Consider the following 23,334-nt stretch of genomic DNA (forward strand, 5'->3'; position numbering starts at 1 on the left):
GCCTGAGGACCGAAGCTGACTCAGAAGAAGTGGTTTGGATTGAATGGTGGCTAGGGCTGTCTGGAATGTCTGAAATAAATTTATATAATATATTTATATGGATTTTGTTCCATGGTTGTTTGATCTGATTGCCAATACTTTGGATTGCCAAGAAGTATTTAAAGGGATTTCCCTCGGGGTACAATTATGAAAAAGAAAAAAGAAACCACCTGAATTTCTTTCCCTTGTTTATTGTGCATGCAGGGCCAGGTTCAGTGGTTGAGACTGGGATCTTTAAGAACAATCACAGTGCTGAAAACCTGAGGAGAAACAAAATGAAAACATGCTCGTAATGTTAATGATATCTGAAATAATGTGACTCTGTGATAGATTTCCAGGCATATGGGTAGAGCTGCATTTTAACAAGCAGAAAAGTATTGAAACACCAAAGTGATCTTGTAGGTGTATGCCTCATTCCTGATATGCACCATTTTTTATATGAATGTATGTAAATGTAACATAAATGTATATATGCTAACTTTACATTACATTACATTAGATTTTCACCCTATGGGTACTAATGGATTTCATGTATTAATTCTTTCTGAGAAAGATTATATTTATTGACTTTGGAGCAGAAAGTCTTTCCTGTATAAATAACTGTTCATGAGCCGGGTTTACAGACACAGATTTGGCATTTCCCTTGACTAAATTCTGTTCCGTATGGAGAACCTCCATTCAAAATTTAAATTGGGCTAGAACTTGGCTTAATCTGTGTGAAACTGGCCCTATATCTTTTGTATAATAAACACCTTAACACATATTTTCTTGGTGTATGATGTTTTTCAAAGATTTGCAAAATGGGAACATTATGACTTCCTGCATTTTCAATACATTAATACATTAATACGTTTTATTTAACATATTGGCCATAACTGCATTTTTTTGTAAAACGTAAGGCTTCACCAGATACAGATAAAATGAGCAAGGATTGAAATGTTTAAATTAGCAAAGAGACTAAGGAGGATATTTAATTTCTTAATAATTTGTATTATAGTTCATTTAAAGAAATATAAATAATTAAGATTATTAAATTAGGCCACAATATATATTTCTGTCAGCAACCAGACGGCATAAAGATCAGTTCTTCATTTTTTAAAATGAGGAAGCATTTCTTTAAAAAGGCAGCAGTCAGCTTACCAGATCTTACAATAGGAGCAGAGCCCCTTGGTTTATTTCAGTGCTATAGATGTCTTTTGACGTGTTGGCAAAAATAAAAACCTAGATGCACTGAAAGGGCATTTCTCATTATCAAACATTGTTATGTTCATACATATCGTATTTTTTTTTACTATTTATTCTCTTTTGGTTCTAATTTTTATTGATTGTAAATAAGAATCAAACTGACTGCATGTGTCTTAAGGCAGTGCCTAGAATGGGAATACACCATACAAAGTTTCTACAGAAACTTGGAATGCATGAAAGTGATCGCCTAAGGGGGCATTATAGTTTAATGATGACATGTAAATCAATCTTAAATGGAAGGTCTTTCTCATGCGAAGAGGAATGCTTGCATAATTCCGGGAAACAATGAAAGTAAATATAACGTTTGCACACAAATGGGGGGGACCATCTACCTCTTAAGGGGCTTCCATTCATAAGCGAGGCTAGAGAGAAGCAGATAAATCTAGGGTCTTCGGCCCTTGTAAAAGTGTCGGGAAGGGGTAGGGCTGTTTGACTGCAATCACAATCTGCCACCCTGTCACCCCCACAAGCATTGATAAGACATGATAACTTGTGTTGTGTCACCAGAGCTAACTGGAAAAGCTTGTACTGGCTTTTCTGGCATTACTGGAAATGTCTCCATGGCCCAGACAGCTCTGAGGGGGGGTGGGCGCGGTTACTGTTTTATTGTTTTCATTAAATTTTTGCTGTGATTTCACTTGTTTGCCATTATACTGTTTCTCTAGGTCAACAAGTTTTGTGCTGGGAAGTTGTAAGACAGTGTCTGAGGCAGCATGTAAGCCATTAAATTAGCAATAATTACTCTTTTAATTTCACGTGGATGCAATGTCTGATTTCTTGGTACTTGTGTTTGCATGTTACTGGTGTGTCCCTGACTTCTGTTTGCCATGTGTTCAGTATAGGAGGCTCCACATTCCACAGTCTGCCTGGTAATGCATTATTAATTTGCTTGAGCTTAGCTCAGCATGCTGCTAGTAAGAGTGCCATGTGCATTTATTTTGTTATATGATGAAGTGAGAAATGGATTTTTGCATTTGCATCTATCAATTGCAGCTGAAATGTCACTCAGAACATGGTTATATTGAAGCAAGATTTAAATGAGGAGCCAAATTTCTGAAGTCTATTAATGATAAATGTTCTTTGCTTTTCTCAGTATTATTTTGAAAACTGAAAATCATTTCTTCCCTCCCATGGTTTAGTTTATTTTCCTCAATAATCCTAGTCTGGTTGTTATGGGTTTATTACCCTTTGCATGGAGAGACTAGGTCTGAATAAGTGTTCAAAGACAGCAATTCCACATCACCCTCTCTTCCATACAGTGCTCTTCATTGCTGAATTTGACAGGTGGTGAGCATTATGTATTTGAAGGCTTGTTAATACCACCCCAATCCCTGCACATCTTTCCTTCCATTTTGTTTCTTTAGTTTCCAGTTTCACACCAGTTATTTCCATCATTTTATTCATGACTTCATGACTTCCATCTGGAAATAATATGTTCTGAAAACAAGCCGTGGCAGGTTGGGGTTGTACAAGGGGGCACTGGTGCCCCGAATGGTGTTTTGGTTGGTTTAAGAGCTACCAGAGAGAGGCTAGTCAGACTTCCCACTGTTTGCTCTGCTCTGTGAGTTGAGGCAAGTGATTCAGAGTCCTGACTTTAACCCAGCAGAAGGTTTGTGTTTCATGGACTTCCATACATGGTAATATGCAGTGAGGAGGATGTAAGCAGATGAATGCAGTACTATATAGTATTAATGTAGAAAAATGAATGCTAGGAAAGAAATGTCTGAGGTGTCCCCTGTGTTTCTTGCATGTATTACTGTATAACACCCCCCCGGGTTAGGGCAAGGTTAATGGGGTGACGGAGTCATGAGAACTCTGTGCACACTCACACCACATGAGATCAAATTTCCTTTTGAAGACTTCCCTCCAAAATCCATCTTCCTGTGCTGGGGATAGATCTCTCCCAACCACCTACACACACACACACACACACACACACACACACTGTTCATATAAATCATCCCTGTCCGTCTCTTCTGCTTTCTCTCTTGGCTCTTTGTTGCCTAGGACCTGATTAAGGCTGAGTACACTCAGTAACCATCTTATTAGGGACACCTGTACACCAGCTTGTTAATGCAAATATCTCATCAGTCAATCACATGACAGAAACTCAATGCATAAAAGCATACAGACATGGTCAAGATGTTCAGTTGTTTGTTAACATCAGAATGGGGAAGAAATGTGACAGAAGTAACTTTGACAGTGAAATGATTGTTGGTGCCAGACAGGGTGGTTTGAGAACATCAGAAACTGCTGATCTCTGGGGAATTTCTGTAAAAAAAAAACATGCAGTGAGTGGCATTTCTGTGGGCGAAAACACCTTTTTAATGAGAGAAATCAGAGAAGAATGGCCGGACTGGTTCAAACTGAGGAGAAGGCAGCAGTAACTCAAAAAGCCATGTGTTACAACAGCAACTCTCAACACACAACATGCAGAACCTTGAAGCAGCAGAAGACCAATCTAAAGTAGAAAAATAAGTTTTAAAAAAATACAGAAAAGCGCTATGGATTATGATTTTCCATGGAAGACACACAAAGAGTGTGTTTTTAATGACTGGATAGTGACATGCTGAGGGTTTAATGTCTTTATAACTGCCGTTACTGTGAGACTTGTGAAGTGCTGACTTTAGGTACTAGTTACTAATTAGTTGATTGCCTCAAAGATAATAAAACCATTAGAATCTTCTGGGGCCTGTTAAATTTTGGTGTCATTATGAGGTAATTGTGGCATGTCCCTCCAGGTCATTACCACAGTGCCAGTAAATGCCTTGCAAGAATTCAAAGGAAATTAAATGAATGGCAGTTCTGGCTACTAAGGTTAATGAGTCATGATGCTGAAACGCACCTACTTTAGAGCCTTTCAGTGAGTCAATATAAACACCAGGCTTTCTGGAAAAGGGCCAGTGCCGATGAAGACCCCTGGGTTTCTTTAAGGAGAGCTGTGGTTTAGAGACAGAAAAGCTGTAGAAGGAGAAAGAGAGAGAAGGAAAATGAGACAGAGTGCCAGTAGAAGACCTAGTGTTATTAACATGTTTCATTTATGGCTTTGCAGTATCAAGTATGCAAAACTAAACCATATTGTTTCTTACTACTGCAAAAGAGTAGAAATTAAACTGATTATGAGCACAAAATAAATTATGCCTTACAAACTAGTACATGCTGTCATTATGACACATCCATGTCACGTAGTTAAAGAAAAAGTTTCTAAATTTTCCATAGATCTATGAGAACATCAAAATTTAGCAGAGCATTAACTGTTATGGTTCATTTTCTTCATTAGCAGAGATGTACATAATGTATCTCATTATGATCCTACTTCCATTCCTTTAGCTGTTTTGACAACTGATTGTTTAGACGATAATGACTGGTACTGTCATGTGTGAATGCTATCAACCCATTAAAATAATTGGTTGTGCGAACAAGAGAAGTTACTAGTGGTGTGGGAGAAGTTAATTGTGGCAATGTTCTGCATTCCCTGTGTGAAAGCAGCTTGTGATTGAGTGAGAAAGAGTGCGAGAGATCTAAGCTACAAGATCAAAGTAGACCCTGAAGGGTGGGGGGCTGCAGAAAAAGGCAAGGTAAGGATCAGGCTGCCCCACAGGGGGGTTGATCAGTCGCTCACACCCTGGGGATTCCCCTCCTGGTGCACATGGCCTGCAATATGAAGACCCAGAGCTAGCAAAGGGCACCTCCTCCTCTTTTGCCCTAGGCTATAGTGTGTTTATTGGGAACTCTGTGTGACCCCTGGAAGCACACTTTGAAACAGCCATATAAACATATAAACATTACGGTGGCAGACCAAACACTGCTGGAGTCTGTGGGCTCACAGTCATTACACAGTGCCCAATGGCTTGCAGGTAGTTCCCAGTTCCTTTATCTTTAACTATGAACACTGAGCGCATTACAGGTCATCATAATGTAAGCAAGTTGGCCTTTGAAGCTGAGAAGCTGAAACTAAAGGACCATTTTTGTCCTCTGGTTCATAATCATATCTTCATAATTCATTGTGTGTTCCTAGACAACACAAGAGAAATTCTGGTCCTGGGTACTGCAGCTTGAGGGCTGGATTCTTCCTCAGATTCCAGATGTTTCCAGGGCAGATGAAGGGATGAAAGATATCAACACTTCTGGTTCAGGCCATGTCAATTAGCAGCACCTCAAAAACTTCTTTTTTTGCTTTTTGCCTCAGGACAGTGATCAATGGCATTAGCCAAGATGAAAGGGTGTAATTGCAGGGAATCAGTCTCTCTGCATACCCATAATTCAGGAAGTTACAGAAGAAAATGGAGAGAAAAGAGAAAAATGAGGATTCTCTAACTGTGTTCTGAAAGTTCATGGTGAAAGACAATATGAAGATAACACCCCCTTTTGTAAAACCTGTGAAATTATTTCACCTTCAAAATCCTGTTTCATGAGTCAAACAAATTAAGAACATATGTTGTCTGGGTCATCTCTGCCAGCCATGCTTGGAGAGAGTAGAGTTGAACCTAAACTCCTCTGAAGGCAATCATACGCCTGCGGCCAGTAGCCAGGGGCAATCTGTGAGGACAATAAATTCTGAAATGAGCTTGTAGTGGTGTGTCAAGGGATGTACATCTTTGGGGGACTTTCTACTTCACCTTTGAATAATATGTTAAAATAGATCAACAAAGTAAAAAATGAAATGCTTTTTTGTCAACTTTTTATGACGGGACTGACCAGATTGACACTAATATGAGACAAAACCATCCGGTTGCCAGGCATGTGCTTTGTTAATAAATTATTGATAAACTTTTTATGATAAATCATGATCTCCTGCAGGTGCTTGTGATTAAATGTATCCATGTTGAAGTACAACCAATCGTATTGCCGGATAATTCGCAGAAAGCTTTCACAGACACTAGGAAATATTGTGTGGTGAGGACTGTGAATCTAAAATATAATTCAAATATATTCATATGCAGTCATCCCTACTGAGTCAACACTTGTGGGAAACATTTGGTGGTATTTAATTTAATGAGAGCATCCATCTGCAGCCTGCAAGACTGTGCAGACAAACTCATCTCTGATTTACAGCTGCAAGTATTTTTGGATACCAACTTTGCACACCCTCAGAAATCTGTTTGGTCCTTTGCATAGCCTAGCCTCCATCTTGCCCACCCAATCAGAGAATGAGCATTGTGAACAAGCAATACATTAATACATCCTGCACGAATTGCCCACAGCCAAATGTACATGTCACAAGAAACGCTAATTTACAGATGGCATGTGCTTTATAAACCACCACTTCAACATGGTTACTTTCTTTTTAAACTTTATTTTAGCCTCTATGCATATGAAAGAGAATGCTTTGCAAGTTACTAATGTAATTATTTGTGGTACTTTCTTTGGCAGTAAGCTATTGTCTTCTTTTTTAACATGCAAAGAATATGCCAGTGTATAATGTAGTCCAATGTCAAGTACACTATTGATTGTTTATCATGTGGCAATGTAGAACAACAGAAAGCTAGTTTTGGCAGAGATATTTTGAAGATAATGAGAGCAGAGGAGCCGCAGCTTTAAAGAGTCAAAACTTAAAACACAAAATGGGATCATAGAAAAGAGAAAATGGACTACAGCATGGTTTTTTTTTTTAAGTCGCTGACTCAACCAAAGTGTCTGACAACAGAGCACTAGAGTGAGTCTACATTATTGTATGTTGAAGTCACTAAATTTGAAAAGGAATCCCACCTATAATTTCAAAAAGCCGACCCTGTCAATGCATTCCAGAATTGGCCGTGATTGATTGACAGACATTTCAGAGTCTTCCCTGCTGTAAGTGTCATGTCTAGGAAACGACAGAGTCCAAATCTCCAATTTGTCGAAAAACATGTTCACGAGGGAAAAGACACCACGGCAGCAAGCTCTTCAGGAAAATCTGACTTTATTTAGCACAAGTGCATAAAGCCGGACCAGTTCAGCAGAAAACATGGACCTCGACTGTCATTTTTACACCCATTTTATACACAGTTACTCCTCCTACAACTCCTCCTCAAACCACATTGTGGCAAATCACCCACACTGTTCTTATCTTAACTCCACCCAAAGCTCCTCCCACAACGTTATTGTGGGAAATCGCCAAAGGTCCTTATGCTCTGCCAACTACTAACAAAGTTCAGGATGCCCTCCGTCCTCACTTCACCCCGCACCTGCTCTTGGCAGAGTGGAAAACTACAAGACTTCATAAAGTTCTGGATGCCCCCCCTCTAACACACACGTCATCCATACACGTCACTCTGTATCTTTCCACATATGGGTCACTTTTCTATCATGATCTTATGAGCAGTAATCATTGAAAATATACAGACATACTAAACATTTGATTAATATTCTCTTCTAATATTCTTTTCTAATATACAGACATACTAAACATTTGATTAATATTCTCTTCTAACTGAGTAAATGTACGTTGCATTCTTTTCATTCTTTGCTCTCATTTCAACAGTTTTCACTGTGGTTTCATAAGCTCAGCTATAATGAATGTTCTAGGTTAATTTGATTTGATGACAAGCAGCGTACATGTGATATATTGATTATAAGTCACTTGCATATAGATACACTTCTGGCATAAATCATCGAGAATCCCGGAGAAACCAGCATCATACTTTAATATGGATATATTGATACACGTTTAGCATACATCGTCAAGAGTTTTGGAGGAACCAGCCTGCTCACTAAGGTGGAGTCTGATTTTGACTTGTGATTGTTTATCATGCTTTTAGGAGGGAGATCTTTTGTTCTGTGAATTTTCCCCTACATAAGATCCAGTTATACCAGAATTCACTAATGCTGGTAGCTTGTCTGAGCTAGTAGCTGCTCAACCAGCAACTGTACCTGTACTGTTTCAAAACATAGCTTGAGCTGGTCAAATCATGTCAAGCTGGGAGCTGGCTGAATTGGTCAAGCAGCTACCAGCTGTTTCAAAATTTGAGCAGTTTTTTCTGCAGGATTGGCACATTTTCATCAGACTCAAGTCAGGACTCGAGGATGCTCACATCTTGGTGGATGAGCTTTGAGCTTTGAGCTGGGTCACTGACTGTTCTGCTGAAACATTTTTGCATGTAGATGAAATGATGGGTGAGCACTCACACATGAGCCAATATAAGTCTACTTTATTAATACACGATTGCAAAAATAAACCCAGACAAAAACAAATACAGTAGCACATATAGTATCAGATAATCCAAAAACAACTCATGAAATTGATAGGAGAAGCAACTCCCCATTAGCAAGGCCTGCAGAAACAAAAGACAACATTGGAATTACCTGATGCAGAGATGGAACAATCAACGAAAATGTGCCAGAAGGAAAAATCAACAAACCTTGGAGGCACACTATGGTTTTTGATTCCTGTAAAGTAAAGATAGGACTCAGACAAGGATTGTCCCCTTCCTAAAATCGGTCCACTACAAGGTTAGAAAAGTTACCTGAGGTTTATTCAATAGAACCTTCAGGTATATTTTCAGTGCTTTGTCTTTTGTACAGGACATTCACTTTGAGTGGTTTGCCATAATTTGCAAAACTGATTCATATGTGTACTGTGGAGGTGGGAATGTTGGCTCTATTAGTAGTGATGAGGTAACATTTTGCAGCAAATTAAAGTATGTAATTTGTTACAGCCTGCAACATTCTACATCCAGATGTTCAATGCTGTCCTGATTCTATTAAAACATGCATGCAATGTCTTGATAAACTAAGAATTGCAAAAAAGAGATACTTTCCGCCATTGCGTTTTCTTCAGAAGGAACAAAATTATGGTTGCCGTTATGCAAGATATAACGCCACTTTAAAATGCAAGCCCATATTTCCTTAACCCAGGTTTGGTCCAGGAATAGTTCCTTTTTTCAGTCACTATGGTAACAGGTATACCGTTTGAAAGCGTTAAAACTCACAGTTCTATCTGTATAATCTATTTTAAGATGCCTATTTTGCTAGGACTTCTCTCATTTGAGTGAATATTTCTGAAGACAGAGAAAACACAATAGAGGGCATTTTCATTGATGTGATCCCACAATTTTGACTACAGGCATAATCCTGGTCTCTTCTGAAAGGTTCAACTTTTCAACTGTGTTTGAGCTTCTGTAATTTTATTTTACTAATGTTTGGAGTAATTCTGACACTTGCAAAGCAAACCACAAAACAAACCTTTCAGAAGACACCAGGATTAAGCCTGTAGTCAAAATTGTTCAAGAATAGTAACCGTTTTATTTTGGGTATGTCATTTTCAAGCTTGTGTCAAGAAAAGTGGTGATATTTAAGGGGTTAAAAAACAAATTTGTTTTCTATGCCCAAGGTTGGACCTTCAGGATCTATAGAACACATGGAATCCCGTGTCCCTGTGTCCTGCGTTTTATTCTCCCAAACAGGGATTCCTGCATAACTCAGCAGTCAAAAGATATCTTTGAGGAAGGTCTTCAGCACTTTCAGGTACTTGTTACATAGCAATGCTATGTGGAAGAGTTTGTGCCAAAGCAACTGAGTCAAGCTGCTACCTTAAAAATGAAGACTAGATATCAGTAAAAAGTTGTGATACTCTTCTGTCAGACAGAGTATCTGAAATCACTCGTCCTTCCTGAACGATAACTTTTTTTTGAAAGAATAGTGTGGACATTATTTACTGAAACACTGTGGGAGAATGTTCTTCCTGCCTCCTGTTGGAGTCTTGCCTATGCAATATTCTGATTTGATAATTTTTCTAAATTCCGTTACGGCAAGCCTTGGTTTTACAATACACACAACGACAAGACCACTCTGGATGTTTTGGATGTGAGTGTATCCAGGGAAAATAACCACCTGAACACAGATTTATTAAGTAAGTCCACAGACAGGAATTATTGTCTCAATCCACAAAGTCCCCCCTCTTTCCCCCCCGCCAACTCCCCCAAACCACACTCAAAAAGAGCCTCCTGGCCAACTGCATAGATGGATTTGTTTCTCAGATGACAAGTATTGGCAGAAAAAGGATGAGGTCTTATAGTGGCTCAGCATTAAGTATTACAAAGAGAAATGGTTTGGCAGCACTGGAAAAAAGAATCGATGGGACATTCAGATTACAGCTTCTTTCTACTGCCCTTAAAAAACCTCAGTCTGAATTCCAACTACTAACACATCAAAAAAGTCCAGAGTTACACAACATTCTCAAAAAAGGTGATTTTTTCCTTGTTTTCAATCCTTAGACTGAAGCAGATCTTTGCTAGTACTTTACTCCCTCCAATCCAAAAGCTTTCCAATCCCAGTTGATCCCGACAACTGGTACTTAGCAGGGATGGCATTGATTAGGTGATGCAATGTGTTGGGTTCGTTTCAGACATGATTCTTGTATTTAGACAAAAATGTATCGGCAAAAATCTTGCATAGTCTCACCTTTCACCTAATATTTGAATGTCTCTTAAATGCTTCACTGCAACCTCCCGATGATATGTTATGTGGTGCACCCAGGATAATGTTAGCACATGGACATTGTCTCCCCATATTGAATTCTGTAGCTCATTCAGTCACCTATGGCACCTATAGTTGCTCTACAATATATGCTGTATCCGTCATCTCCTGACGGAGAAAGCCACCCAGCTCCTAGTCCAGGCGCTCGTCATTTTCCGCGTGGATTACTGCAACTCCATCCTGGCCGGTCTCCCTGCTTGTGCCATCAAGCCCCTCCAGCTGGTACAGAATGCTGCAGTCCGCCTGACCACCAGTCAGCCCAGGTCGGCTCATGTCACCCCACTCCTCATTGGCCTCCACTGGCTTCCTGTTGCCACACGCATCCGCTTCAAGGCCCTAGTGTGGGCATTCCAGGCTGCTAAGGGGACTGCCCCACCTTACATACAATCCTTAATCACTCCCTACTCACCAGCTAGACCACTCCGGTCTGCCAGCTCTGGGCGCCTTATGGTTCCCTCACTATGAGCACCTGGCGGTCGAGCTGCACGTTCATGCCTGTTTTCCATTCTGGTTCCTCAGTGGTGGAATGACTTGCCTACCACTGTCAGGACAGCAGAATCCCTCCCCCTATTTCGAGGCAGACTAAAAACACACCTGTACCTTAGTCCTCCCTCCTGATTCCCCCCCCCCCCTTCTGATATCCCTCTTGTCTAACCCCCCCCCCCCCAAATTTTTTTTAAAATTTGCACTTAAGTTGACTATTTTTTGTTTAGAACAGCACTTCATGTGTACTTTACTAGTTATGGATGTAATGCTTTAACTTGTGGAAGAACCTATGCACTTGTAAATCGCTTTGGATTAAAAACGTCTGCCAAATGACAAAAATGTAAATGTAAATGTAGTTTGGAGGGTGTGGCAATCCAAGTGGCCAGGTCATAGAGGGCTGTTTTGTGTTGACTTAATGACTCCATCACCTGGCCTACTAGGGGTGGCATACCGAACAACCAATGAAAATGTACACATTTGAAAGCAAGTAACATCAAAAAGAGCATAATATGGGCTTCCACCTGGTATGAGATTCCAGTTCAGGAAAAGACTAGACTGCATTGAATTAAGAATATTTTACAAAGTACCATAATACACAGATTAATCTGAGTATGAAATGTATGGAAACTTAAAATGTAAATAATCTTATCAGTTGCTGTGCACGTGCTTCACCATTACTAATTTAAAGGAGCTCACAATATCGCAAGCGGAAAATAGGAAATTTGTGATATGTGATGTGGGCTACCTTGTTTAAAAAAAGGAATCACAACACAGAGCCAATATTAATTGATGCCAATTTTGTTTATTATATAATACTGCCTTAAATAACAATATAAAAATATGTAATATAATAAATATTAAATATTCCCTGCTTGAGGTAACAATTAAAAAAGAATATTAGAACCATTTTGGGTACACACATCATTTTTGAAAAATGAATAAGTATTTTCTTCTGTGGAAACTTCATTGCTGGAATATTTTATCACATTTGGAACATCAGAGCTTGACACTTTACATCCAAAAGTTGATACTAAAATAATATCAGACGAGGGTAACTTCATCCTTTATAATTTATAATCACCTCTATGGACAATACATGATAACCTGGTTCTTCTAAGGTTAAAAACTATTGCTGCTATCATTATATTTCTATTATTTATTTTTTCAGATGATGGCACGTTGTTTGCCTGAGCTTTGTAAGTAGTACAGAATATAATGTAGGCCTATATTTATTAAAGGTATAGACTGTGACATGACTTAGTTACAGTATGGCAGCTATGGATTAAAAGTAATCCTTTACATTTCACAGAATATGATGTTAATTTCCTTGTGCTGATAATTAGGGGGGCTGTGGATAAAGGCCTAGCTCAGATTTTCATAATCTAGCATAGTACCCACCAACCAAATAGCTAAGCAGCAATCAAACATTTCTACACCCACCAACCAACAGGGTGCTAATGAGAGTATTTCAGAGAGGTTGTCAAGTGGGCATCTTCCTTCTCCAGACTTTCATTGAGTTCAGCCCAAGATACCTCTGTAAGGCTCTATGGTGACGAAGGTTGTAACAAACCCCATTGGCTCCATTAAGGCCTACTCAGTGCCGCCGGTTCATGTAGATTGTAACCACTAGCCTTATCTGCCAAACATCTCCAGAACTATGCACCGCCAATACACTAATCATCTATACCCCCACTGCATTGAAAAACCATGCTGGCAAACAATTATACAACATATACTTTCAGTCAGACTGCCAGTACCACACAACCTCCCCGATAACTAAGGTTGTGATAAGCCCACTGGCACCATTAATGCATTTCATTATTGGGGGGAACTGCCCCTTTACCCTGAGCAAATTTCCATTTGTCAGTGCAGGCAAGGAAACGTCTCCCAATATTGTAGTTAAGCAGTTGCACAAGGTAAGCTGGAATACCGGCTTAAAAATATATTTTTGCTAATGTCATCCACAAGAGGGAGCCAATTGCTCTTGAATGTTTTTGGGTTCAAACTAAAAATGTTTCCTATATTGTAGCTAAGATTCTCATATAGTATAAGACCGTATGAAGCACTAATGATAATTGAATGTTTTTGTCTTTATTGTATGAACATCAAAGATGAGAATCTATTATTTTATCTATTATTTTTCCACACAACTCGGCAGATTGTTTAAGATTCCAAAAGTACAAGTAAATGCTGTTAATAAAAAACAAGCAGTCAGAATTATGAAGTTTATTATTTTAAGCATGTACTGTACACCCCTTAAAAATGGAGCCTACACTTGAAGAAACAAGGTCTTTACAACTTAAATTATTTAAAGAACAAAATCCAGTTTTTCCTTCCAACCCATTCCGTCATTTGTCCATACCTCCCTCCCGCCCTCCTTCCTTCCTCCGTTCCTTCCCTACAGTAACAACCCAGTTATTACTTGAACCTGAAAAAAATCCTGTTCATCTTCAAAAAAAACTTGATTTTCAAAATTGGTCACTCTCACTCTTCTTGGGCTGAAGACAAGTCCTGTGATGCTAAATAGCCTTTCACAAGCCGCTGAGGCAGGTAGAGCTGTATTAAGCTTCACAGACAGCTTACATACAGATGGGAAGGATTTCAGCAAGTCCATGTGATCTGCTGATCAGGCCAAGTATCCATCCAGTTGTTTGGAGCTGCCTTGTGCTTGAGACGATTGCAGGGCAGTGAAGAAGTCATTACATTTTTTTTTTTTTTTTGCCTTCATTAGCCGACACTAGTCATCTTCATTAGCAGGACCTGGTGGCATTACCTAGCCGCAGGGAGGGTTCTTCTAAGCGCTGCTTGCTGTAGTCTATTCTTAAAATATAGTGAGGATGAAAATTTAATGATAGGATTAATACAACTTTCTAACATGTCATGACCCAAACCTAAGCTTTTGTACTAAATAGTCAGGCAGACATTTCAAATTCAACTTGAAAATCGAAAACTAATGGTGAACTGCATGATCCCGGGTACAGACACATGTTTACCTTTCCCCATTCAAAAACAGTAGGGAGGGATTTTATTTTAATGTCTTGGTAAGTACTGGTGTTCATGATGCCATCTATCTTAAAAGGTCATCTAGAAAAAGACCACCTGCCATATTTCAGTTTCAACATCAGTTTTACCCCATTTGCGTGAATGGCCATCTCAATCTCTGGATGTAATCTATAAAAGAAATTGATGATGACTGACTAATGGGTTTCTTATGTGTGCTGCTTCCTTTTATACTCAGGCTTGGCTATACTTGGCTGATTCTGACAGTTCAACACAGGTGGACTCCATTTAAGACTTTGTGATCTCAGGGAAATTGGATGCATCTGAGCATATTTTGAGGCATTAAAACAAAGGGGGTGAATACTTATCAATCTACACATTTTCATGTTTTTGTTTTGAATTTAATACAAAAATATGTCTAGATATTTTACTCATATTTGATTCCACTTGTCATGGGCACTTTCTGTAGATGAGTAGCAAAAAATCCCATTTAAATATTTAAATTTGAGCTTTGAACATGGCAAAATGTGAAAAAAATCAAAAGGGGGTGTAGACACTGTATCTACAACAATGTATATAGTTATCTACTGTTTGGGGAAAATGCCCTTTTTAACATTTCACAGGTGAGCATCGTCTGATGAAACAGATCCCAGTAAAAACAACGATAGCTATACTTGAGTTTAAGTTTCGTATTTATTTGCAAAGAAATAACAGAAAGTGAGAAAGCTTACCAGCTTTCTGATTTGAATCAGACATAGTAAGAATCTTATACACACTTTTCCGGAAGGGGGGGCTTTACCAAAACAAAAAGACATGAAGCTGGCCATGAACATTCATCAGTATTTTGTTTTCTGAATACATTTGCTGTAAGACCGGAATGTGCTAGCTACCCCCTTCCAGGAAAAGCAGAGACATTAAGGTCAAAGGCTGTCTGTCTGCTGGGAGAGAGACAGAGAAAGACACCTAGTAAGCACTTAATTCAGAAAGTGGTCTAATAGTAATAAGGATTAACACTAAAAGGTTATTTGTAATCATGTGATTGTCTTTATGTTAACACACATTGTCAATTAAGAATAAATTAAGAATAAATTAAGAAAATTACCCTTACACTACCTAGCCATGTATATAGTTAGACTATTCCATTAATATTTCTGTCTCCAAGTGAACGTATTATGTGCTATATTTAAGTGTTTTAGTGTTTAGTGTTTTTTTTGTTATTCTATTAAATGTGCTCTTCAGGCACAGTCTTGATTGTGGTCCTGTGATTCATGACTTTTTATTTTTGAACTTGAAAGGTTCATATGAGTCAGAGTTGGGGGATGACAGTTATTTTGAAATGTCTTATCTACCTAAAAGATAAATCTACTTGATGCTGCTCTGTGATGCTAACCACCATATTGTACGGAAGTTTATACATCAGTGTTGGTAGATGAAAGTAATTTATATATTTTGCTTGAATATACAGATATTCAGATATTATGGTAAATCCTCTTGGAGTTATAGCCAATTTCCAACTGAAACTACAACCAAACTGACCATATTGATTACATGTAAGGATATTTTTTTGGAGAACAATGATGAAAATATAACACCATTTTACTGCATTTAATAATTTAAACAAATTACAAATGCAGTGGGTAGCACTGCCGCCTCACAGCAAGGAGGTCCTGGGTTCGAATCGCCATCGGCCGGAGCCTCTCTGTGTGGAGTTTGCATGTTCTCCCCGTGTTTGCGTGGGTTTCCTCCGGGTACTCCGGTTTCCTCCCACAGTCCAAAGACATTCAGGTTAGGCTGATTGGAGAGTCTAAATTGCCCATAGGTATGAGTGTGTGAGAGAATGGTGTATGTGCCCTGCGATGGACTGGCGACCTGTCCAGGGTGTATTCCTGCCTTTCGCCCAATGTATGCTGGGATAGGCTCCAGCCCCCCTGCGACCCTGTTCAGGATAAGTGGGTTAGGATAATGCATTAATTAATGAATGAATGGTCAGAACATATAAGTAAAATGGTTGATAAATGTGATTAAGTGTCTGACAGGTAGGGAGTGGGGAGAAAATAGGTAATCCTTGAAGACAATGTATGTGGCATTAAACAAGTTTGTGTTTGAATATGGCAGTATGGCATATGCCTCAGCAGCTGAGTCTCTTTTAGGAAAGCTGGACATTGTTCAAGCTCAGGAACTGAGAGTTTGCTCTGGCACTTTCAGAACATCTCCAGTCGCTGCCCTACAGGTAGAAATGGGAGAATTCCCATTGGACATAAGAAGAAAGCAACTGATGGTTAATCTGAGAGGACACAAAGAATGTCACCCCACTAAGGGAGTGCTAAAAACATATTGGGAAAATGTTTTAATGTAAGCGGCATAGCTTTGGGCGGGTAGGCAATGATCTTGCGCAAGAGATGGGAGTGTATGATATAGAAATCAGGCGAACAATAGCAATTCCCACGGTAGCACATTGGTTGCTCACACATCTGAAATTGATGTATATTTATTCTATTTTTTTTTTAAAGAGGAAAATAAACTATATATGATATATGCTTTTAATAGGTATGTGGAAGTATGGTACAAGGATTTCATACAAATATTTACAGATGGGGCTAAGAATCCAGACCCTGGAAGAACAGGATTTGGAGTGGCAGTTCCAGGAAAGAAAATAGAGATGAGTAACGCATTGTAGAGATTATGGCAATTATGGTGGCATTACAATGGGCAGAAGAATGGCATCAAAGTAAAGCACTGATTTGTTCAGATTTGTATTCAGTTCTTATAAGTTTAATATCTTTTAAATCAAGTAGTTGACAAGATTTATTGTATGAAATCATCCATACACTCACAAGGGTCACTCAGCACGGTAGCAATGTCCAGAGTGGAGTGAACGAGAATGAAAGGCAGATGCTTGGGCAAAGCAAGCTCTTATTAAAGAAATAGATATGGAAGATGGAAGTTAGTCAAAAACCAAGAGTATTATATGGTAAAGAGCAAATCAAATGTGATAAGAAAAATAGGAGGGAGAGTTGAATTAGAGACATTTGTTTCAAATTCAAAGAATTATCAAGATAAAATAGATTTTAAATTGTAACAGAAGAGAAGGAAGGAAGAGGTATTGACTACAAAACACCAAAATAGTAGCAAAACACCCTACAGGTTTGTGTGAGAAGTCAGTAAAACACGTAATTATGGTGTGTAGGTGACACACACACAGAATTGATGAGGGCTAAATTGAGGGGAAAGGATATGAAAGTATTTACATTAAAAGGATTATGTGTGGAAACATTTTGTTCACCGTTTTTAAGGGAGACTGGTATGTTTCTTAGGCTACAGGAATGCACAGATGATTAGAAAATAAGGATGATTAATAAGGGAATAGGCAATTTATTTATATGGCAAGTTAATGTAGCCTCTGATCCATACTCCGAAGGCAGTGGTAATGTACCATAAAGTTGGATGCCAAGCACTGTACAACAACAAACCTCTGTATTTTATAGTTTTAGCTAACATGTTTTCACTTGAGTTTGTCCCGTGATTAGTTTGTTTTGTTAGCCGGTAGATGTCCAGGCACGTTCTATTTTTGTTTGAGCACCTTTTTAGACAGTTAAGGTCAGAGTAGGAAAACTTACTAATGGAAATCTCACTTTTTCGTCTCTTAGGATGTTAGGGATAGATCTTTTTGTGTGTTTTAGGTTAGGAGTAGAGTTAAGCTGCCCTATGTTTTGTGCTTGGACCATTCTGTCAACTTACTTCAAGATGGAGTCACTCGTTCCCAGTAGCATCCCCAGGGTCCTAGTGCAGGGATCTATTTCAGCTTCTGATAGGGCAAAGTGAGTCTTTCAATATTAATGAGTCAGCAGTGGGAAGAGACTTCTAAGCAAGAAAAGGAGGGAGCAAACAAATTTAGCCTCCAATAGCAGCCTGGCTGCCTGCCTGTGAAATGCATTCCTGTCGTACTGCAGCCGGGAACAGCCCAGACTGTGAGATGCATTCCTAGCGTCCTGTAGCTGAGACCAGACCAGTTTGGTAGTTTGCTGCAGCGACCCAGGCTATCACAGCGGTGTTTGTTTACAAGTGTAGGCACGCACACTGGATCTGTCTTAAGCAAAGTCTGTCGCTGTCCTCCTCATCCTGCCACCATGTCGGACAGTGAAGGACTACCAATGGGTAAGTGTAAGGGGAGCTGTCCTGGGCCGGCTGGTGCCCACAGCGGCAAAATTGGTGTTATTTAAGTAGACGACCATTCCAAAACGTCCATAGTGTGAGGATTTACACCAAAGAAATGATTAGCTCTTGGAGATCACTTTTAACTTCTGAGATAAATGCACTTTATTCAGAATTAACTTCTGGGATAGAGGTGGGTGTGTGTGTGTATACACACAGACTGGAAACCACAGTGGTGTGTGTGCGTATGTGTGCAAACTTTGCTCAGTATGTGTAGCATGTACATGTAAGAGTTCTTATGTGGACTTAATAGGAAATGAACCCTATTCTGCGGTACTGTGGCTCATTTTAAATGCGACTTGTGACATCATCTTAGATCGCTTGGGAAGGTGCATATTCATATGTCTGAATATGATATATGATGATAATATGATGGAATCTGTTTCTGAGCCGCATTTCCCTCCAATGGAGCCAGAAGTAGGGGAGAGTTGAAGGTTGCTATGCTGAGTGCCCAGCAGTCAATTGGGTATAAATAGCTCTCCACCCCCAGCCCAACCCATAGCAGTGCCATTGTTGTCTCCACCCCCAACCAATAGCACAGTGCCACTGATGGGACAGTCACACATTTATTCTCCTGCAGCAGGTAGTAGAACTGGGGAGGGGAGTGAATAAAGAAGCTTGCATATGCTTCCCCCATAAGTCTGCAGCTGAGGGAGGATTGGGATTTGCTATCCCCATGTTCCTACATCACAAAATCTTATGATATGAAGAGACATGGTGTTTGCTCAAGGATCATAAATAGTTGTCTTTATTATACAAATTATCACGTCATCATAGCTCATTGTTGCAAGGTGAGTACAGTGGGGTGCAAAAATGTGGGCACCCCTAGTTTAAATGTCTGTTACAATGAATCTGTGTGTGATTGAAAGCAAACCTGAACTCTAAATGGTAAAGAATTAAACATGAGGCCTTAAAGCAAGATTACTCTTTATTTACATTTTTCACTGTTTATTAATTATAAAAAATGGAAAAGGCCCTGTGCAAAAGTTTGGGAACCCTTTTGGATTATTCTTCATTACTTTTTAAAAAGGTGATTACTAAGACTCAGACCCAGGTAATTTTTGCTAGGGCTTCAATGAGTCAAGTGAATATAATTCCAGGGCTGAACTATTTATTCTGAAGTAACTCCATGCCTTCTAAAATATCCAACTGCAGTGGCTGTTCTGTCTCGTGTTAACATCCATGGGTCCCTCTAAACAAGGATTTCAGAATGAAGATGGTTCATTTCCACCAGGACGGAGAAGGCTACAAAAACTCTCTAAATGTTTCAAACGTATAACCTATTTCCACTGTCAGAAACATTATTAGAAAAGGAAGATGAATGGAACAGTTGAAGTCAAGACAAGGTCTAGAAGACCAAGAAATTTTTCAGGTAGAATGGCCTGAGACCTGGTGAGAAATGCTTGGAAGAACCCACACATCACTGCAAAAGAGCTGCAAATAAAAGTCACAAACACAGGTCTAGCTGTTCACAGGACAACAATACAATGTTTTTTAACAACAAAGACTTCCATGGCAGAGTTGCCTGAAAGAATGACCTCAACACAAAATTAAGCATCTGAAGTATCCAAAAGAAAACTGTAAGAAGTCTGAAGCCTTTTGGAACATTGTGCTTTGGACTGATGAAACCAAAATTGAACTTTTTGGCCAGCACCAAAGATGGTATGTCCAGAGGTCAGTCCAGACATTGAAGTTGAAGAGAGGTTTGGTATTGCAGCAAGACAATGATCCAAAGCATACCTCAAAATTGACCATAAAGTACATTACATTATTACATTATTGGCATTTGGCAGACGCTCTTATCCAGAGCGACGTACAACAAAGTGCATATCCATAACCAGGGATAAGTTCGCTGAAAGACCCTAGAGGGAAGTACAATTTGAACTGCTACCTGTACAACAAAGATAAGGACGAGGGCCAATTTTTTTTATTTTTTATTTTTTTATTTTATTTTTTTTATTTTTTTTTAAACAAGAAACAAACAAACAGAGCAAAAGTGACCAAAGTTAACTATCAAAACACTGCTTACCTAGCCAACTAAAAAATACCGATACACAAAGCAAGTCACAGAGACAACAATTAAGGTTCACAGGGAGGTAGGGAGGGATGGGGAGAGGTGCTGCTTGAAGAGGTGTGTCTTCAGCTTGCGTTTGAAGGTGGGGAGAGATTCTACAGTTCTGACCTCAACGGGGAGTTCGTTCCACCACCGTGGAGCCAGAACAGACAGCAGTCGTGAGCGTGAGGTGGAGGTTCGGAGAGGGGGAGGTGCCAAGCGGCTTGTGGAGGCTGAACGAAGAGGTCTGGCAGGGGTGTAGGGTCTGATGATTTTTTGTAGATAAGCTGGGGAAGACCCCTTAACTGCTTGGAAGTACCTCCGGGAAAGACGGATTAAGATTTTGGAATGGCCACCACAGACCCTCATTTAATTTATGAAATAAACAAGAGATCTGTGATCCAAAGAGCAACATAACCTGAATGGTCTTTCCATAGTTGGGCTGCTCTTCAGTTCTGAGTGAGTGTATCAAAGATGAGGCAGGCTGTGCACAGTGATTTTGGCTGGAATCAGAGCTCCATTTCAGAGGTATAGATATCCTCTCCAGTCAACTTGATTAATGCTGTTCCTTTTGGGATGATGTCATCACATACACGTCTTTTGCAAGCCATGATCACAGGCATCTTTCCAGGAAGGGGGAGGGGACATGGGGCTTTTCTCTTCAAAACATGATTTCAGGATTCTAAATATAAAGTAGGCAGGAGTTTGGGGCAGGGTGCAGGCCATGGGAATGGAATGTTATTGAGTTATTGAGTCCTACATGGGAAGCTACCAAGATGTTTACTTCCTTTTCCTTATGCAGTTTTTAAATGCATATAGAAACAAGTTAATGTATTTAAATCCAAAAATTGCATTTGAACTATTACTTATATTCTCTTAACATCTGTGAATAAAATAGAAAATAATAAATAATAGAAAACACTATTGAAAATGTATCAATGTTTATATTCTTGTCATCAAGGATGTTGACCCCTCAGGCATCAGTCTGTTAGAGAAAAACAGAGAGAATCAGGGATAGGCAACAGAGGGCCACACGAACACCCTTTAATCTTCAAAAAACACCGGACCGGATCGGGGCTTCCTTTCTGGTGAGGTCTGTTAGGGGACTAGGATAACCAGAGAAGTCCAGAATAAACTGGCAATAATAGTTCACCAGCCCCAGGAACATCCTCACCTTCTTTTTAAACTTCTGTAGGGAACAAGCAAAGGTGGTTTTATCAACCAAAGCACTGACTGTCCCTATCTCAAGAGGGGTTTTCTGTGTGCCCTTCCCTTTGCAATGTCTTCAGGACAGCCCACAAATGCTGTATACACCTCTGTCAATCATGACTATGGATGGTGATGTCATTGAAATAAGCAGCAGGATATATGGCATGAGGTCTTTACAGCTTGTCCATCAGCTGCTAGAAGGTTGTGGGAACACCATGCAACTCATATGGAAGGGTGAAGGGTGACAGTGGAGTGGAGAAAGCACATTTGTCCTGGGGCACTGGTGACAAGTGAATCTGCCAGTTGCCCTTGGTGTATCAAACAAACGCAGTGTCAAATTATAAAACCGAGGCTCATCCACATGGGGCTGATGATAGAGATCAAATTTTATTAGCATTTTATCCAATTCCGAATTACTTACTCTTATGTTCAGGCAGTCGATACAGGCAACTTCAAGAAGTGGACTTTTCTGGTGTTCCATAAGATCAGTCCAACCCAGTAGAGGTGAGAAAATCCAGAACTTGCTATAACTGAGCTCTGAATGAACTCTACTGCAGAGGCAGATGGCTGTCCATCAGAACAGAGTGAGTTCTGCCCAAATTAGGAATGTCTGGTCCCAGCTTATCCCAGTCATAGCCTCCTGTTTTAAATGTTTGTTTAAATTTGACCTAGTAAATGTAGCTTTGCTGGCAGGCTGAAAGTGTATTGTACCTTATTTTAACAATGGCTTCCAGAGTTTCTATTAACAGGTCCAAAATGCATCTGGGTCTTCTCCTGTGCAGTAAATAACCATTTGGAGGCTTGGGGATCCTTTTGGACAGCAAAGAGAGGAATCAAATAGTTATTTTTATTGAACTGCCTGTGCAATAGTTTTAGTCAATATATTGGAGAGGGGCACTGCCTCTGGATATTGCATTACATAATTTATTTTGACTAATACAAAGCATTGATACTTCTCTCTAATGGTCCGATGAGGTCCATAACAATTATTTCAAATAGAATTTCAGGCACAGGCACAGTAGGCAACTTTATCAACAGTCGTGAAAACAAATTGTAACACCTGTTGGCCCTGTCCACAGAAAGAGACACAAATCTAGCTTCTTTACAAATCTTATCATGAATGCACATCAACATTTCTACACTAACAATTACATGAAACACCTAGCCTTAAATCAAATCGGTACGCCTCTGGAAGTTTCACAATAGGACCTTTTGACAGGAGACAACTGCGGTCAGAAAAGTAACATTACTATAGGAAAGGTCCTATTGTAAAATGTTCAGCAGAGTAGCAAATCAGGTCTACAATGATGAAACAAGGCACAGACCATGCAAATTGCAGCAGCATCACAGTCCTGAAGATTCCATCGGTACAACATCAGGATGATTGACTATACTTGACCACATATTCCACGCAGCACCCGATTCATCGCCATTCATCTAAGAATTGCTCAGACACTGCCCATTTCCTGCCACAGAAGTCATATCTCTTCAAACAGTACTTGACTGGCTCTTGAGTACTCTAATCTATTATCACTCATGTTTCATTTGTGTCTTAATCTTTTAGCCCTCTTGTTTTCATCTAGGACTGGCTGTAGGCAACTGATACCCTTTGTGAATTGTACCTTTTACGACCT

The 23,334-nt window shown here is 39.5% G+C and overlaps 1 protein-coding gene across 1 annotated transcript in view; it reads left to right on the plus strand.

Moving 5' to 3' along the window:
• The first annotated feature begins 18,212 nt into the window (after positions 1–18,212).
• eml1 (EMAP like 1) overlaps positions 18,213–23,334 on the plus strand; it is a 75,434-nt gene continuing 70,312 nt past the window's right edge. The window contains exon 1 of the mRNA XM_061239392.1: positions 18,213–18,381. Within this exon, the coding sequence (XP_061095376.1) occupies positions 18,354–18,381 (28 nt within the window). The 5' untranslated portion in view covers positions 18,213–18,353. The remainder of the gene's footprint in view (positions 18,382–23,334) is intronic.

This window comes from Conger conger, chromosome 1, assembly GCF_963514075.1.
Source record: "Conger conger chromosome 1, fConCon1.1, whole genome shotgun sequence".
NCBI classification, from domain to species: domain Eukaryota; kingdom Metazoa; phylum Chordata; class Actinopteri; order Anguilliformes; family Congridae; genus Conger; species Conger conger.